Below are 18,135 nucleotides of genomic sequence, written 5' to 3'. Positions count from 1 at the left end.
GTACCTTTGCCAGGAACCGGATGCGTGAACCGGGAAGAGAGGCCCAGCGAGATACCTGGACCTTACCGCACCATATTGCATCTATGGCTACCGACACAACAAGTCTACAGTGCGCCTCGACTCGCCCTGAAAGCCTTTAACCTCTTCCCGCCCCCGAAAGTCCAGTGTCATTGTCTTCCAAGACCAGCCCCACCATCCAGACCACGAGATGCTGCAAGCTCTGCATGGAAAGGGCACCGGCCTGCAGCTGGCCAGACGACGGTGTCTCGTCCGTTTGGATCTCGATACAACATTTCCCACACAAACACATGCACAAGAGAGGGAGCCGTTTTGGACAACCCTGCCATTGGAGCATCGTGATCCCTCGCAATGCGCTTTCTCTCTCTCAGTCTCTCTGTTCAGTCTGTGGTTCCTCTACTAGCTTACCCTGTATTGGACCACACGGTTGTTCTTTGAAATACGTACTCATCCTTCACCGCAACAACCAGAGACATGATCCATTTAATTGGATTTTCCGGCTTCACGGACTGTGACTGCGGGCGCTTGTCCAGGACCATCACATGGATCTAAACGGCACCGCCTCACGGGCTTCCATCTCTAGCAACTCGGAAGCATCTGGACGGGCGCCGGAGCGCATGCGGGCATGCTCGAGGGATTTTCTCGGAGCGGCATTTCTCAATTGTCCTGGCCCTCGGGCCATGAACAAATGCCTCTCCTACAATTGCTTAAACATGAAGAGATGGCTTGTGTCGGAAGCTGTCTCCGACGGCCTCTGACGGCCGCTGTCACGGTCTTGGCTCCCTCCCACCGTTCGCGCTCAGCCCGGCTCTTTTTTCAGACGGCCAGAACGCTCCCTTTCCGTCAGAGTTACGGATGGCTTTCAACTGACGACATCCAAGTGGAGGTCATTCAGTTACAGAGAATTGGAACCAGCGCAGACGGCTCCGTTATCTAGCAATGCACTGTCATTATCAACCGTCAACTGGAGACGGGAAGAGCCCCATTATTTGACGATCGACCCACGAGTGTCCCTGGGAAATGCTCCAGCAACTGGCTGGCTTTCTTCGGATGATGACAGTTGCTGGAACACCCTGGGCGAGAGGCGGGACCGGGAAACCGATCGTCTCAAAACAAGCTCCGTGCAAAGATGATTCCCGACGTTTCTTCGAGGATTCGAAAAAGTTGAGCTGGCCCGGCCGGAAAATCCCACTCCTTGTGCCAGCTTCGCGACTGAGGTTCTTCTGGATAAGCAAACCCTTCCCTTCATCTTGCAGGACCCTTGTGGGGAGGGAGGGAAACGGGGAAACGCATCGTCACCGTCGATCAGGACCAGAAGCTCCGTTCAAGTTTCTTGCATCTTCACTGTGCCGTTGGTTCGTCCAGGGCTGGACCATGGCTTTTTAGCAGCTCCGTCTTCCTACGGCGCTCGCTGTGGCTAAATGACGCCATGGAGTGCGTTGCCATCCTCAGCTTTTTGGTTTTTACCCGTTGAACTTCCGAACAAGTTCATTGCCAGTAGTACGCTGAGTGATAATGTAGAAAGCCCTCGTCTTTTGGCAAACGTCCTTTATTTCTATCGCCCATTTCGCCAGCTATTTCATCTCTTGGCATCGTACGGAAGCTGACATCTCCAACAAAACGCCCTCGTCTCCAAAAAGTGGAAGGCCAGAGAGCCTGTACTCGGTAGCACGGCAGGTATCCACAAAGCTAACCGTTCACCATGTTAGACTCCCCGCGCAGAAAAAGATGACGAGGCATACGTCAATATCCGGGGGTTCACAAGATTCAGAAGGAAGCAGAAAAAAAACTTGAGCATTCACTCACACTAAGTAGTTCGCGACTAGAAACATGAGGGGCAGATTCCGGCCATGCCCCCCCTTCTCCCGCTCCATCATGACCTATCTAGCTCGTCCAATTGGGCAACCTCTCAAACGGCGGTCATGGTTCATGGTCACGCTTCACGATGTGCATGATGTCCCTCTGCATGAGAGTAGCTCTTTGCTGCTTACCTTAGTTCCGAGGCCTGCGAACGATTACCCGGCTGGCTCCCCCTCCCCCGCCACCGGCACCACTAGTGCCATTTTTTCCGATCCTCACCCTTTACTTTGCAAGCTAGCTGCAGTTCGAGCTATGGCGACTGAGCAAGAACAATGCTAGGAAGTTTGCGCAACGACCTTGACTTGTGAGCTGGCAAGCTTGATGCCGATCCTCTTCTGCCGTACTCCGATCTGGAACGGTACATGTGCATGGAGGCAGTCTGACGACTCGACTCTACTCAATGCGCACAAGAAAGAACGAACGATCAAAGGTCTCACGAAAGCTCCGAAACAGAAAATCCAGTGCAATGAAGAAAGCTATCATAACCTCCGGAGCTTCTAAGAACCAAAAGCGCAATCCGAAGTCGTACACGCAAAGCCTGAGCTTGTCCCGGGACGCCGAGTTTCCTTTCCGAGTATGCCGGTCGTTGCATATCAAAACACACCAGTCTCCGCGTTGCCCTCTGCAACTTCTCATGGCCCATTGCGCTTCACGCGCCAAGTAGCCTATCACGGAGCCTTAATACTCGCAATTTATACACTCCACATCCATTTCGTCTCCCAATTTGTTCGTGCTTCCAGGCACTGGATATCATTGATGTTGCCTATAGTTGTTCAGCTGTCGTTACAGACGCCGGCGCTCCTTCGTCCGGCGCTGCTGACTTGGGCGCCTCGTCGCCCCGACATTCTAATTGCTGATTCTTCTCCTAGACAATCATCTGGGCAACGCCCTGGCCACCAAGGGTCTTGCTGCCGACAAAGGCCTGGCCCTTGACGGCGGCAAGAAGGTAGCAGATGGCCGTCAGCGACAGGAACACACCAGCGGCGATCAGACTGCTGGTGACAATGATGGTGCTGAGGAACTGAATGACAGCCATGCCGGCGTAGGCTCCGGCGCGCATGTAGTTGGTCGAGATCTTGCGGATGAAGCCATCGAACGTGGCCGAGGTAGGGCAGATTCGGAGCAATAGAGGGACCTCAATGAAAAGGATCACTAGCGCAGAGGCCCTAGATGTTTACGTTAGAACGGAGCTCCGGCATAGATCGGGTGGAGTGCAGGGAGACTTACAAGGCGAGCGCGCAGAAGATGATGAGAAGAAGATGGATGGTAAAGATGTTGGCGATGCCTAGTGCTAAGCACAAGATCATCGACAAGACACCCAGCCTGCATTGATTCTCGAGTCAGCCATTATGCCTCCTAAAAGTGTATCGCGCCGAAACAAGCTCCTATGAAGAGTATTTCCGCAATTAAAGTCTGCCACGCAGAGTATTCATCTCGTGTCGTGTCCCCAAGGACAGACAATCGAAGGGATATCATCGCGCGAGGGAGCGAGGGATGATGGGCTGAGCAGGGGAGCTCTTACCATTGGCCGTAAATGCCTGTGGTGACAGGTTAGCATCAAGTTCAAAGTGAAGAAGACAGCGCCAGGCGCGCAAGACCATTTCGAAGGTGACGTACTGAAGTTTCTGGTCGCGAACTCCTCCTTGAGCGTCATCTTGGCGGTAGTGTGAAGTGGTTTGCGGTGGTAACGTTTTTCTTTTTAGGTTGGCGTACGTGGACTTTCTGAGCTATTGTGGAGATGGTCCGAATTCCAGCTCACGGAGATGGGATCGACAACACGGGAGCAAAGGGAGATCGAATTGTGGTAGGATCGGTGAATCGATTGACTCTTTTGATGTGGATGTTGGCCCGTTGTCTGGTAAGGATCGAGCTTCTGGATTGCTGTCTTCTTTATTTTCGAGGTTGAAGGTGGAGTGGTTGGGTGAGGTGAGGTGAAGTGTTGTTGTCAGCTTTCCCCGGGGCGGCGCGGCCAAGAGAAGAGGAAGCGTCGTACGTAGCCTCTTTTGCCGAATTTGAGGCTTGGACTTGGCCCAGCGGGCTGAGGTAGGTGGTTACTGGTAGTTGGCAGGTCCCTGGCGGTGCCCCCGTTTGGACCAGTCAGATTTGGTCTACAGCTGCTGCGGTGTGGGTTGGGGCCTGGCTGGGTGTGCCGGTGTGGTGCTGCGGCTTCCTTGGGACCTTGGGGCGTGAGATCTTTTGGCGCTTGCTTTCTGGGAGGAACTTTCCAAGTTTCCAGGGGTCGCAGGCGCGAGGGCGAGCAGAGGGAGAAAACAGGGTTCCTTCTGTTTCTTGTCTGCGGGAAGGGGTCTTCTTTGGTACCTCTCTCTTTAAACAGATGTTCAACAGCTGAGGCGAGACAGGAAAAGGAACTATTCGACCAATTCGAAATTCCCAACGGTCAGGGACGAGACGGGGATAGGTACTATGATTGGTTTCCCTTTCCTATCTTGTTCTCCCTGTCCTGTCTGTGAGGTGGTTGAAGGTGAGAGCAGGGGCCTTTTTGCGTAGCTATCTTGTCTCTTGACGGCGAATGTACGGTAAGATGAGGTGTCTGTTTTTGATCGTGCAGCCTGCCACTCTTGATAAGGTTCTCGTTTACAAGGCAACACGAGATGATCAGACTCGAGAGCCGTGTGTTTGGCTGCTGCTCTTCCTTCGTCTTGTATCTTTAGCAGGCGTCCGTCTCCTCTACTGCGTAGTGTCCCGTGCCCGGTATTCCGTACTGTTCCTGTTCAACTCTCAAAGATGACCAGCAGAAACAGGCTAATGGCCTTGTTCCTCACTTCTGATGCGCGCAAAAAAGAAGTGTGCCCCTCGTCAGGCTAAGACCCTGTGGTGGAACCAGTGAGGAAGAAATGTCACTGGTCGCTTCAGGAGAGAAGGGGGAGAGAGAAGGGAAAAGATGGGATCGAGTGTAAGAGGTTTATGAAACAACGTCCTGACACTTTCCGGGCCCGGGGGGCATAGCAGGAGGAGGGACCTGAAAATGCACGGCCGATCTACCGGGTGCCACTACTCCAAAGGGTTTGTCTGTGTGCTTATCCGACACCCGTACTCCGTGCCTCTTGAGTAGCAACCCCGTCTTTGTTTCGTTCGGTCTTGGTCAGGGTGGTTATATTTGGGAATGAGGTTTTGCTTAAGACGACGTTGGTGAGTTGGATCGGATTCGTTTTCCGACTTATCGTGACGCTTTCTACTACCACGTAGACTTTGATTTTTGTGGTTGAGGTATTTTCTTTGTGACGGCTGATCGTAATATGAAGAGAGTTTCTAGGATGATTTCGCAGAATTGCAGGATACGGTAATCAAAGTGTATTGAACACTGAGGAATTCAAACAATGGTTTTCCCCTACGATTCCCCGTTGCCGCCACCTCCACTAACCCTTTGATGCGCTTTATACCAGTTTGAGCTGTTCAGGCAACTATGATTCTCTCCTTGGTCGCAATGAGATTTCTACGAATACGATGGACGCCGTACACGCGTCGTGAAGTGGCAGAGAGATGGGGCGACATGAGCCTACGTGGACTCTGTCAAAGCCTCCCTCGGGCTCCGGCTGGGGCGGTTTACATCACCAATACCGGCTTCTGATTCGTTCATTACTCAGGTGCCTGGAATGGATTGGTTATCAATGAGAGCAGGAATTTGACCAGTTGAACTTGTTGAAATTATTCGTATACTCCAGTAACGTTGTAGGCTTACACAAACTACAAAGGAAAGATAACGCACGATGGCGAGACACTTTTCCCATATCAGCTACCTTATTCATCACGCCTGCCCAAGTCCCTCCAACTCCTTAATCACGGCATCCCGCTTCTTCCTGTTCTCCTCAGAGGTAAGCTCCTCAACGTGATTCCCATACGTCCACCACACCCCATCCCTCTCATTCTTGCCCTCGTCGGCGTCTTCCCAGTCGCACATCTCGGACCACCCGACATTCGAGATGTCGAGGTTGCACCAGTCCAGGTAGGCCGACGTCCACGGCGTCCGGAACTTGTTGAACCCTTCCGGGTACGTCAGCGGCTCCGCGTCCCAGTCAATGGCCCGCTGGCACAGGATCACGGTCCGGTCCTCGACGCTCTTGTCGTCGAGCACGAGGAAGAGGCTCAGGTTGTTGGGGCCCTGTTGCTTGCCGTACGCCGAGTCCTCTTCTTTACCCCTCGCGAGGACCGCGGCTTCGACTTCTTCGAGGGAGCTGCCTTCCCATTCGTTTGGAGGTAACTCTTGCAGCGGCGGCTTTGTGGATTCTGCGTCTAGCGGCAGGGGTTCCGACTTTGAGGTGACGAGGGAGAAGCAGTCCCAGGTGTCATCTTCGCCGTACTCCCAGTCCCGGATGGTGAGGAGGAAGCGGTTGATGAGTTTGATGTCGGCGTTTTTGGCTGTGACGAAGACGAAAGAACACCGTGACATTTTAATTGTGATTATGTAGATAATATTTTAAACGCAATGTTACTCCTGCTACAATGTTGTCTGCTCTTGGATGTGCATTCTTATTTGCATCTCGGTGTCAGACATTCCTGCCCGCTTGGGTACTAATAGTTCTCTGACATCACATTTGAAGCTAAGCAGGCAGACATCAGGCAGCCAGTCAGCCCTTGGGACGAACTTGGGGGGATTTGTTTCTTCGCCGCCGATCTTTGTAGGCTGCCGGAGGGCCGTATCCGCCACCGCCTCCCGTCAAAACAAGAACTCATGGCATTGACACCTCCGGCTTATTCTATGCACATCCGGAGTCGACAAGGGTCCCCATCGGACCCGGGGAGCCCGGTGAAGCTTACCTCTCCATTCGAGGCCGGAAGCCCGGTGCACCGTAACCCTAGAACCCCGGAACGCCGGCCCAGCCAACCGCTAAGCCCGCTTCGCTTTCGGGTGCCAAGCGCAAATTTAATGGTCCATCCGCCTCATTACCCTCGTAGAATCTACCGCCAAGCCTTTTCCTTCTTCTTTGATTCCGTTCACGTTACTCCGAACGGATAGTTCCATTGGGAACATGATACATCAGAAAGTTACGAGAGCGAGCAGCACGGGGAAACATGTGCCCACTACCCACGGCGGCGCACATGTGGAGATGAACGGTTTGTGTCAGTCAGCACCACCTAGACAAGCCTAGATCTAGTATCGACAATTACATCATGTCACAGAATTCGCGCGTCGAGGGGCACACCAACAACGCGGCCTTCTTAGATTCCTAGCGCGGATGAGCCGGTACAAAATGTAGATGAGAAATCGATAATCTTCCTGTTTTTGAGCCACTCCCCGGAGTTTTTGCCATACACTCCCAGATCCCGATATAAGCACGGCGTTAGCTCACCGTAAGCCCGAGTCAGCCAAAAAAAAAAAGTGTGTATGAAGTACACGAATAAAGAACCCCGCTTCGAACAAGTTCAAATTGTCTCCCGCAAGTGACATCTCATCGCATCGAGAGTTGACGAGGGGCCCGGGCTAGAAATCTCACCACAGACACTCGAACTCAGCATAAAGGACAAGACCACTTCACACACACGTCTCACAGCATCGCCATGGTCTTGACAGTCCTCACAGACGACCAGATCAAAACGATCCTGGCCGATCTGACGGCCGACGAGTTTGACGGGTTCAGAAAGGTCATCTCGACCGCCCTCCACGAGTACTCGACCAACACGCACAACATTGAGGATGGCACATATCACCAACCGGAGCGCGTCTCAACAGAGAACCTCAAAACGGGCGCGACAACATTGTACATGCCCTCTGTCGGTCCCCAAGGCATGGGTTGCAAAGGTAAAAACCTCTCACACCCTCCCCCCCATATGCTTTCCTCATCCGTCCAGAAATTCTCAAAAATCACTAACAAACTCACCTCTAGTCGTGACCCTCAGCTCCAGCAAAGCATCCCAAGACCCCTCAAAACCCTCCACCCAACCCACAGGCGCCGTAACCCTCCTCTCCCCAACCGGCGAACCCATCGGCTTCCTCCACGCAAAGACCCTAACAGCCTTCCGCACCGCCCTCTCCTCAACCTGCCTCCTCGCCCGCCGCACCACCGTGAAGACAATCACCGTCTTTGGCACAGGCCTCCAAGCCTACTGGCACGTCCGCCTCGCCCTCTTGATCCGCGGCACAACCATAAAACACGTCAACGTCATCAACCGCCGCTTCTCCGACGACGCCCGCGACTTCATGAAGCAGTTCTACCGCGTGCCGCCGCACATCAAGGAGCGCGAAGGCTGGTCCGAGACGACGTTTGGGATTCTGACGCCCGGGTACGGCGAGTTCAAGAGGTTACTGCGGGAGCAGATTCGCGACGCGGATGTGGTGTACTGCTGTACGCCGTCGACGGAGGAGCTGTTTGATGCCGAGGTGCTGACGAGCCACGAGGGACGGAGGAAGGGGAGGCTGATTGCGGCGATTGGGAGTTATACGCCCGCAATGAGGGAACTGCCTGAGGGGCTGCTGTTGCAGGCTACGAAGCACGAGAAGCCGCATTGGCATTTTCACAAGCATGCGCCTGAAGGCGGGGTGATTGTCGTGGACACGCTAGACGGGGCGTTGAAGGAGGCGGGGGAGATTATCTCGGCTGGGTTACAGCCTACGCAGCTTGTCGAGTAAGTCTTTGCATCTCCGCCCAGAACACAAGGGGGAGGTTTTTGGTTTCGAAGTTTCTGGGAATTGGGAAGCTGATTATGTATACAGACTCGGAGAGCTGATTATGCTCCGCCGGATGCAAGACGAAGAGGACGCAGCCTCAGCCTCCGCCGATAGCGACGCGGCGAGCATCGCGGCCTCGGAGCTCGAGAAGCTCGACTTTTCCGGCACGCCGTCCATCAAGTCCGCCTTCTCGGGGGGGTCCGACGGCGCGTCCGTATCGGAGCCGCGGTCGTCCATCAGCAAGGACTCTACAAAGACATCTGGCAGCAGCGGTAGTGGGAGCAGCAAAGGGCCGAGCATGCTGCGCCGAAGCTCGAGCCAGAGGTCGGCCGACAAGCGCAAGAAGGAGGACGCGCTGGTGAGGTGGCTCAAGGATGGGACGGTGATTTATAAGAGTGTCGGACTGGGGCTCATGGATTTGTCGGTTGGGATGCACATGATTCAGCTTGCCAAGGAGAAGGGGATCGGGACGCAGATTGAGGGTTTTTGAGAGGATTAGGGATGGGGGAGTTTTGGTTATAGGATGAGGGCAATGCTAGGATTATATGATAAAAGGGGGGGGCCTCTTACTGTGTTTTCATGATATCCTTTAGACTAGGTACGAAGAAATGTTTGCAACGGTTTTCTTTACTCCCTCCTTGACATAGACATCCCGGCTAAGATAACACGGTTTTCAATGACAGCTCGGAAAGAATAAGAGGCAAAGACTTGAGGGTCACTCGCAGGTTTCAAATCCGCGAGCTACGACGAGAATAGAACATCCAATCATTTAGGATCCGGAGTCTCCATTCTGAACTGCAAGTACCTGGAAGGGAGCGTACAGACGAAGGTGGCACCTAAATTGGCGCTTCAAAAAAGGCGCCTGATAAGACATTGGTCTCTCTGTCGAGCAACTTTGGTAATGGGCTGCCACATGGTCTCCAACAAGACATGTGTGCACGGCAGACAAGCATTGCAAGCAGCTATCAAATCACAGCACCTCCCAAAGACCCCCAAGAAAGGCAAAGTATATCCAAAATCTTCTTCTTTCTTCCTCGCCGTATTCAGGCCGTGATTCGAGAACGATAGAGCAGATACATGAGAAGAGTTGAGTCCGTTAACCTAATATTATAAACCGCGGAGTAGTAATGGCGTTATTAATAAATAAGCAATCCGTTTCCTTATAACGAAGCTAATTCGGCTTCTAATATAATGTTTATCAACGAACCTGTTTTGAGGACGCGAAAAGACTACGGAGCTGGTTGTTGGACCTAGTAAGAGAGGCGAAGTAAGGAAATATATACGTTCCTGGTAATCGTCATCTATAGACCCCCTGGTTCAAGCACACCTCACATGCGCCTGGCCTGCTACTCTATATAAAAGACACCTAGGCAAGACAGACCATTCCCTCACCAACCCCGATGTCTCGCATCCAAATCGTGCGTGGCATCGGATTTCGAGGTTAATCGCAACTATTGCGGCAAGCGGGAGCTGGCAGCGGCAGCGAGGATCTTGACCTCCTACCCAGGAAGGTAAATCTTATTCATTAGACATAAGTAAAAAATCCCCAAGTCCGCTCGTTACCAATACTCATTGACAACTTCTAGAGTATTCACTATACAATACACCACCACTAAAGCTGACCCGAGAGGACCACCGGCCCAACAAGTAGGACTTTACGAAGCGCGAGGTGAAAAGAATAAGCGCCCTCAAGATCAAGAAGTAGATATAGCCGACACCCCGAATACCAAGAAAGTACATCATGATGACTGACTATGTGACTGCTCCTGTTGTCGAATTAGCCATACAGCCGAGACCTCCTCCTTTCACATCACTCTCGCACAAATCACACAACACATGGTCTATGCACAAAAGTCTCGATGAAATATCTGCGTTGATTCGCATTTCCGCTACCGACAACCCAGAAACTCAAAACCCGAATACGCCCTTTCCCAACGTCTTTACATGCGGTTGGTCCTACAGGTTACTATTTCCTGAAACGCCCTCTCCCATAATCCATGTCCATCACCGAAAAAAGTTCCTCCCTCCATGCAAGGCGGTTGTGAAGCACAGGCTGCTCCCATGCTCAGAGAAGGCGAGTCGCCACTGTACGCCAACTGACATCTGTCAGCTTATGAACACCCAATGTACGTGCTCCGGGAATAAGTACCAAAACGGTGCACCGATTCTCATGTGCCCTCGATCCCTCAACTCCAGTGAAAATGCGTGAAGGACATCGTTCGTCTCCTCCTTTCGCTTCAACGGCGAAAGTCTATCCCCAGTTTCAGCAAGAAACGCCGTCCGGGTGAGGTTTCCTCTAAATGTCCGAATACGCCATGATGCAGTGTACAAGGGCAAACAACCAACAAGGAGACGATGAATCTAGGACCCGAATGCTTTTTCTCTAAATCCCAGAATTCGTCAACTCATGCTGTACGACCATACGTCCGCTCCTCAATGAGCCGCCGGCTATTACCGACGCTCCCATAGAGCATCTCCATCAGCTTGCCCTTCTGCCGCGTCCGCACACCCTCGAGGTAGCCACCGACGTCTTCTAGCCCGCGGATCTGGTCCTCGAGCGTCAGGGTGCTCGAGTTGACAGACCTGACGAGCGGGCTGACGAGCTTGCGTCGCAGGTTTTCGAGATTGGCCTTGAGGGCCATGAGCTTGCCGTTGTGCTCGACCAGGATGCTCTTGTTCCGCACTGTCTTCTCCCTCACGTTCTGTAGTAGAAGACGGTTGCGCTCGTATTTGGCCACCTCGGCCGCGTTGGCGCCTAGAATGCGCGTCCAGAGCGAGGACAACGAGTCGGCGTGCAGGTCGTCCTGCGCGGATGCCTCACGGACGACTGTGCGCGCGAGGTTGAGAAATTGGTGATCGATAGCCTCGAAGAGAGCAAACAAGGCTAGGGAGTGTTGAAGCTCCGAGTTGATGGCATCTTCGAGCACGGTGAGGAACTCGTTGAATGTGCGCTGGAGGGTGAGGCGCGTGCGCTGCGGGTTGGACATGCCAAAGATGTACCTCGACAGAGATCCAAGGCGAGTCGGGCTACCAAAGCCGTCTTCGAGAACGCCAGCTTCAGAGAGGAGGTTGTGGATGTTGTCAAAAGCGGCGGTGAAGGGCGATGACGGGAGGTGTTGGACCTGAGAGAGTTCTCTGCGCGCCCAGTCCATGACGATAAGAATGCTATACTCGATATTAGAAAGGAATGCTTCATGAGTGAGAACACATGGTGAGACTTACCCATCAATGTCGCCATCAACATTTGCGAAGAACTTTGTCAGCTCAACAGCCAGAGTCTTCAAGCTCTCACTGAGGTCATCCAGCTCCTTGACAATGATTGGTGCAGAAGTCATATTGCTGGAGCGCACGCTCTCGCCGAGGTCCCAGACAGCGACACCAGTCGCTTGCAGATCGCCAACCTGGGATGCGCCGTTCTCAGAAAAGTAAATGAGCGGTTCAAATGACCGCGCGATGCCCGCGACCTTGACGAGGTCGGGTACCGGCTGCTGCGCAGCGGGCTGGAAGAGGTTGCGCGTCGCCGTTATGGCGAGCACGGCGACGAGGATGGATAGGATCGTGGAAGACCACGAGTGAGTCAAGAATCGCCATTTTGAGCGGAAGAAATGAACAAGGGCTTCGATAGGTTCCGTACGCTGCTGTACTTCTGCGCGCAATGCGAATCTGATATCTATCGGCGAGGTCAGCCTGATACCCTCCCAAAGCAGTCGTGCACACATGATATAGAGGGATGGGCTTCAGGTACGGGGCCATACAATTGTCTTGATTCAATGTTCCCTCTGAAGGGCTCGTTTCTTTCCACGGAATATCCTCCAATTTGATCGTCCTATCCTCCATCTTGGGCTCGGGACTCGGCGACCGGGCCTTATCGGGACTCATGCTCCCCGTCGGCAACCTCGTGCGCATGGCTCTGCGCAGCACCGACTCACCCTCGTCGCCGTCGCTATCGTACTCGGGGCTTGACTCTCTCGATTTGAAGCCGCCAAAGCCTTGGTGGTGTCCATGGAGCTGGGGGGAGAATGCGCCTAGCAGGTCATCACTCCGCCGCCAGAAGCCGCTGTCGCGACTCCCGTTTCCGAGGCGGCGCCAGGCCGGAGGACTGTAGCCACCGACGGAGACTGAGTTTTCGGGGTCCGGGCCCAGGTCGCTCTCCGCGTCGTCTGACCGGAAGCTCGAGTGATGCGACGGGTGCCCGAACAAGTTCACGCCCTGCGGACCCCTCCTGCCCGGTGGCGGGGTCGTCGGCTCGAAGTCGCCCAAGGAGGCGTCTAAATGATCGAGAGGATCGAACGTCGTCGAATGTTTCGTAGCCATCATCATATTCGTGCTGATAATGTTGGGAAGAGTGGCGGTTGCTGCGACGGACGATGGCGCCGCTGGCCTCGGGGCCGGGTGGTGCGGGTAGGGCCTTGTAAGTGGGTGGTGGTGGGAGAGGAGGCGGCTCGACTGCGGCCTCTGCGGTTTTGGTGGTTCGACTTGTGCGCTTGAAGTAGCTGATGTTGGGTAGCAGTGTCGGCTTCCACGAGATCTGAACAATATACAGATAGACGAAGACGAAGGACAAGGTCAGTGTTGCGACGTATGTGCTAGGAGCGATGGTAATGCTCAGCAGGGAAACGTTGTTGTTGACGGTGACCAACGACGGCATGGAAAGCATGAGGGTCAAGTAGGTTGGGCGCACACCCTTCACCGCGGTCGCCTCGGTGTTGCGACAGAGATGACCTTCTTCTGCAGGTCGACGGCTAGTACGGCGCAGAGAAGTACCTTGTTGGTTCACTTGACGTAGGTATGGCGGGAGCGCAATGCAGGAGGGGGGGAAAGTGGGATGTATAAGGCAAAGAGTTGAGAGCAAGGGAAGGAGTAGAAGTGCCTCGGATTGATGTAACCGATCTGGGCGAGTAAGTTCTCAGTAGTGTATTCTGTAGGCCAGCCCAATGTGAAACTGAACTGAATCGGGAATGATATGCGCGGGTGCGATAAGAGTAGAGGTAAGAGTGTGGATGAAGAAAGGTTGAATTTGAGTATGGATCTAAGGTAAGGTAGGTAGGTATGGAAGGTAACGGTGACAGGCCAAGCGCCTCGCAGGATCGCCAGTCTCTACCGGTATCTCTCTCTCCTCCTAGACAGTGGAGGAGACAGGACAAGACGGGATAGGACAGGATTGGGCGGAAAGTGGGTAGAAACGAGTAGCAGGTGACCTGATTGAGAGTGGCCGCGGGTTTGTGGAAAGGTAAGAAGACGCGGGAGAGATGCAGCAAGCAGATGGAGAAGCTCAAGCAGCAGCAGCAGCATCCAATTCCTCGAGAGGGAAGGGAAATGGGAGGGGACGGAAGGGGGTTACGGTGCCTTCCCGTTCCTCTTTTCGTCTTTTTCTAATGCAGCAGGAACCTTCCTCCCCAGCACCTGGATCCCCAATGCCCACCCCGAACCACCTTGCGTCGTCTTTCGAACGAGTCGAAATCGAGAGGTTGGGAAGCTCAGATCCCCACTTGCCAGGTTCGAGGCCGTCGTCCAATCATTGTTCGAGCCTTGTCAAGGGAGCGACTGGATTTCAGGCCCTGGATTGGGTGGGAGGGGGCTGGGGAGGAGCCCTTACACCGAACATTGACCTGCGTGAGTACGTACCCTCCTGCTCTGTCCGCTCTGCGTTCTCCCGTGTACTCGCAGTTTGCCCTTTCTCCTGCATAATAGCCATAGGCCGTAATAACATCATTGATGAGCAGCCGGAAACACATCTCAACGCCATCCTTCTTCTCTTCCTTCGCCCTACGGATACCCGTATCTCCCTTCCTTCCCAAGTATACCTCTCCCCCCCCTGTGCCCAAGCCCCAAAGCACCCATGCACGCCCCCAGCTCAACCCGCGTCGTTCGTGTTTTAGGAAACAAGCGTGTCTACCCCTCGGACGTTTAAGTGGTTGCATCCCTAGTCACGGGACCCGTCACCCAATGTTAAGCACGAGAATGGGAAGGCGGGGTCCTGCTCTTCCCACTTGACTTGTCTTTCCACTTTGGAACGTAAACAAACAAACCCTCTCTTTTGACGTTTCCAAAAGAGTTGCGCGATCCAATCAAAGTGACTCACCGACAAGGCCTCGGGAGCATCCGATTCGACAACGACGCCAACGAGACGCGGGTAGTGTGGGCAAGGGAACCTAAGACTCGCGTCCTCAGGGGAGGGGAGACTTTTGTACCTCTGTATAAAGCTGTGAAGCTGACAAGTACCGATCACAGCACGCCCACGCCCAAGTTATACACAGCCATGTCATGATGGATCGAGGCACGAAAACCTCCTACCCTGAGCACGGCTACATAGCACACTAGCCTTCTCGCATTATTACGCAGTATTAGCCCACGCTTTATCAGAACGAACCTCAAACAAAAACCCACACTCAAACACCCCCGTTCCCCCAGGGCACAATTGCACAATTGCGTACGTACCATCGAGACCGGGCAGGCATCTCAGGTCTACACGGGACTGGCCCGTTTGAACAAGAAGACCCAGAAAAAACGCAACTGAGCTGGCCCCAATCAGCCACTTTCACTATCTTATCACCCCGCACCAATACCCCACTTCCCAGTCCCGTCACCGAATCAACCATCGCCGGGCGGGACCCCCCCCTCCCTTACAGACGACGACTCCATTCCACTCGAGAGTGACTCCTTCATGGCCATGACGAACGTTCGTTTGCTCCCATGTTGGACAAGGTATTTTGGACTGGCATCATTCCATCTGCTCGCTTTCTTGCATTGGATCGCCCTTGCACAATTATGCCGGACCGGACATGGCCGGGGTTTTCATTGCTGAGTGCCACCGAGTTGTTCACGTTCTGTAGCGACATCTCCTAATAGAACTGAACCGCAGACTATGAATAGAATTGAAAGTTGTAGAATGGAGTATGGATTCAACCCAGTCGGTTGTTGTGTCTTCTGCTAGACCGCTTTTTATGACATGATTAATCGTCAAATCCCCTAGGGAAATAAGAAACAAGTGAGACGCCTCGCCTGGTTCGTATCTAGCCTGAACCACGTTTGCTCTCTTCGTCCCATCCCCAATTGGCAAGCTTTCTTCCATAAAGTGCCCGGGATACATGTCTTAGGCCTCTCCAAAATGGAAGGCTCGTACGAACATAATGAAAAGGAAATTGTGTTGCTCATCAAGCGCTCTTCCGCCGATCCGCCTGCTCCACCTGCTCTGTCGGCTCTGCCCCTTCCCTCTCCTCAGCCCACGACGCTCGCCTCGCGTTGAAGCGATTCCACAGCCCTGACAGCCTACGCCTCGGCGCGGGGTCCTTCTAGTCGACCTTGGCGTTGGCGAGGCTCTTGGTTCCGGGGTTGTTCAGGTCATTGACCTGCTTGAGAGGGCCTCTCTTGTACTTGCTCTTGTTGCGAAGGCGCTTTCGTGCTACCATGACAGGCACCGAGCTCTTAGTGACAAGATAGTTGGAGAACGAGCCAAGAATCACACTATTCAATAGTTAGCAGGAACTCAAACAGTGGAGTTGAATGGGGTGGACAACTAACCCCTTGAGAGCGCTGCGGCCTCGGCTGCCCAGGATTACCAACGTAGGGCTGACAATATCAATTACTTCGGTAATGAGATGCTTTGGATTCTTGCAGTGAATGACCTCGACAATCACTCGTACTTGAAGTCGAGTCCTTCGCAACAGCCGCTCAACTCTCTCCTGGATGTCGTTGACCGCACGACGACGTTCCTCCTCAGCGCGGCCGCGCTCTCTACTGGACGGCGCCGGCGAAGAAGAGTCGCTATTGTTCAAGGCCGAGGCTCGCGGAAGGTGAGGGAAAGGCGGGGCGCTGGTCATGTTTGGCGGCGGTGACTTGGCGCTGGACATGGCGTTGATAGCAGCTGCTTGTTCCTGATGAGCGGCACGCTCGTCGGGGACCATAATTCCCTCCGTCGAGTAAATACCAGTCTCTTCATCGACGCAGTAGATACAAATGAGAGTATCGCCGTCTCGCAGAACGGTGCCGATAGTCCATTCCAGGGCATGTGTCGACTCTTCACTGAGATCAGTGGCCACCAGGTATTTTCTCAACCTATGATGCTCCTCTTCGGCCGACTTCTGGATTTGGTCAAACTCGCCGCGCATGATGATGCGTAGAGTTCGTGAAAACTCGGGGTTGTTGAGGGTTTCTGTTCGTGAGAAGGCAAGTCTCTGTGCGCGCTTGATGTCGTTGAGCTCCTCCTCATCGTCCGAGTTCACAGCAGATGCCATTCCCGATCCTGGCTCGTTGTCGAACGCTGTGGTTGGGCGAATGCCGGCTTTGGACTTGGACTTTTCGCCGCCCGGTTTGGTGAGTGTGATGGAAGGTTCGTCTAACAATGACTTGTATTTGTATTGAGGTTGCTTGGAACTGACTGCCAGGCCTGCAAATTTGTTAGCATCTCAACCTGCAATGAGCATGAGTTACTTACGCTCTTCCTCGGCCGCGGCAAGCAGGCTAAGCGTCTTGCGGTCACCTTTGTCGGCCGAGCTGCCGGACTTGGCATTGCTCTCTTCATCTCGAGGTGACATTTTACGCCCTCTCTCGTTCTCTTCATCAGAAGAACTGTGCGCGTCATCGTCGCTGCTGTCTTCGAGCTCCTCTCCGTCAGGGCTGAGATAGTCCTTCGTGAGACGTCCAAGTCCGGCATCATCTGCACTTGACTTTTTGCGTCCAGCCAGCCCGGACAGGCCTCCGCCTGAAAATGCCAGATTCGCGTCCGACAGTTTGCGGTAGGCGGTTGAGATGTCGACTACACGACCGTCATCAAGAATGGCAGTTCCAGGGATCTGCTGGAGCCGACCGCTAACATTGGGCGAGCGGGAGCGCATGCTTAGTCTGCCATGAGGAGACTTGGATTTGCTGCCTTGACCTCTGCTAGAGCTTCTCCCACCCATGACAGGATTGCTAGCAATAGAGCCGTGGCGGGCCCTATCACCGGGGAGGATGATACCGGGGATATCGTTGCCGCGCATAACGTCGACCATAGCGCCGCCGCCCGGCTTCTTTACGCCCAGCGCCTTTCCCTGGGTGTTGCGCTTCGGCATAGCAGTTCCGATATTGTTAGTAGAAATATCAGAAAATTGGTAGTCCGCAGTCGGATCCATTCGATTAATCGGGGCGCGCGGACCAAAGCTGGGCTTTTGGGAGTGTGAATCGGAAAATGTTCTCGGGTGAGGCGCGCGAGATTCGACTGGGGAACTGGGGCCGGCACTGGCAGCCTGCTTTGGAGCCGAGGTGTTGATATCGAGCATGCTCCGAACGGGAGCCGGAGGACCGCTGATATCCAACATGCTGCGCACCGGTACGGCGTTTCCGAGTCGTGGACTCTTTGAACCTCCATCGGCGCCGATATCCAACATACTTCGTACGGGCGAGCGAGGCGTTGTGTAGGGCGATGGCGAGCGTGCAGAGACGGGCGAACCCGTATTCCAGTTGGATCTAGCAGCGGTACCCTCCAGCAAGGCCAGAACGTCTCTTCTCTCCTCGTCGAGCATGGCCTCCATGCTCATGGGTTGGTGCGACATCTTGAATGGGGTCGAAAGTCGGATTGCGCTCTTGGCGGGGAAGGAGCCTCGTTCAGGACTTTGCGAGCGTCGCTTTTATGGTAGAAGAGCGATGGTAACTCG

At 53.9% G+C, this 18,135-nt stretch overlaps 5 protein-coding genes across 5 annotated transcripts; 1 reads left to right on the top strand and 4 right to left on the bottom strand.

Annotated features, from left to right (window-relative positions):
* Positions 1–2,743: 2,743 nt before the first annotated feature.
* TVP18 (Golgi apparatus membrane protein tvp18) lies at positions 2,744–3,532 on the bottom strand (the record flags this gene model as incomplete). The annotated part of the gene is made up of 4 exons (XM_053197543.2): positions 2,744–3,044; positions 3,106–3,201; positions 3,401–3,416; positions 3,496–3,532. The coding sequence occupies 4 exons, from the start codon at positions 3,530–3,532 to the stop codon at positions 2,744–2,746; spliced, it is 450 nt and encodes a 149-aa protein (XP_053045083.1).
* Positions 3,533–5,644: 2,112 nt separating this feature from the next.
* N0V96_005403 (uncharacterized protein) lies at positions 5,645–6,286 on the bottom strand (the record flags this gene model as incomplete). Its single annotated transcript, XM_053197544.2, has 1 exon — positions 5,645–6,286. The coding sequence occupies one exon, from the start codon at positions 6,284–6,286 to the stop codon at positions 5,645–5,647; it is 642 nt and encodes a 213-aa protein (XP_053045084.1).
* Positions 6,287–7,395: 1,109 nt separating this feature from the next.
* N0V96_005402 (uncharacterized protein) lies at positions 7,396–8,993 on the top strand (the record flags this gene model as incomplete). The annotated part of the gene is made up of 3 exons (XM_053197545.2): positions 7,396–7,636; positions 7,722–8,460; positions 8,549–8,993. The coding sequence occupies 3 exons, from the start codon at positions 7,396–7,398 to the stop codon at positions 8,991–8,993; spliced, it is 1,425 nt and encodes a 474-aa protein (XP_053045085.1).
* Positions 8,994–10,908: 1,915 nt separating this feature from the next.
* Positions 10,909–12,817, bottom strand: N0V96_005401 (uncharacterized protein; the record flags this gene model as incomplete). The annotated part of the gene is made up of 3 exons (XM_053197546.2): positions 10,909–11,668; positions 11,726–12,173; positions 12,259–12,817. The coding sequence occupies 3 exons, from the start codon at positions 12,815–12,817 to the stop codon at positions 10,909–10,911; spliced, it is 1,767 nt and encodes a 588-aa protein (XP_053045086.2).
* Positions 12,818–15,795: 2,978 nt separating this feature from the next.
* N0V96_005400 (uncharacterized protein) lies at positions 15,796–18,033 on the bottom strand (the record flags this gene model as incomplete). Its single annotated transcript, XM_053197547.2, has 3 exons — positions 15,796–15,967; positions 16,025–16,889; positions 16,938–18,033. The coding sequence occupies 3 exons, from the start codon at positions 18,031–18,033 to the stop codon at positions 15,796–15,798; spliced, it is 2,133 nt and encodes a 710-aa protein (XP_053045087.1).
* Positions 18,034–18,135: the final 102 nt, after the last annotated feature.

Source organism: Colletotrichum fioriniae, assembly GCF_027942845.1.
Source record: "Colletotrichum fioriniae strain IMI 355084 chromosome Unknown scaffold_5, whole genome shotgun sequence".
NCBI lineage: Eukaryota > Fungi > Ascomycota > Sordariomycetes > Glomerellales > Glomerellaceae > Colletotrichum > Colletotrichum fioriniae.
The sequence above is the reverse complement of the archived record's forward strand: the minus strand, read 5'-3'. Positions and strand labels throughout refer to the sequence as shown.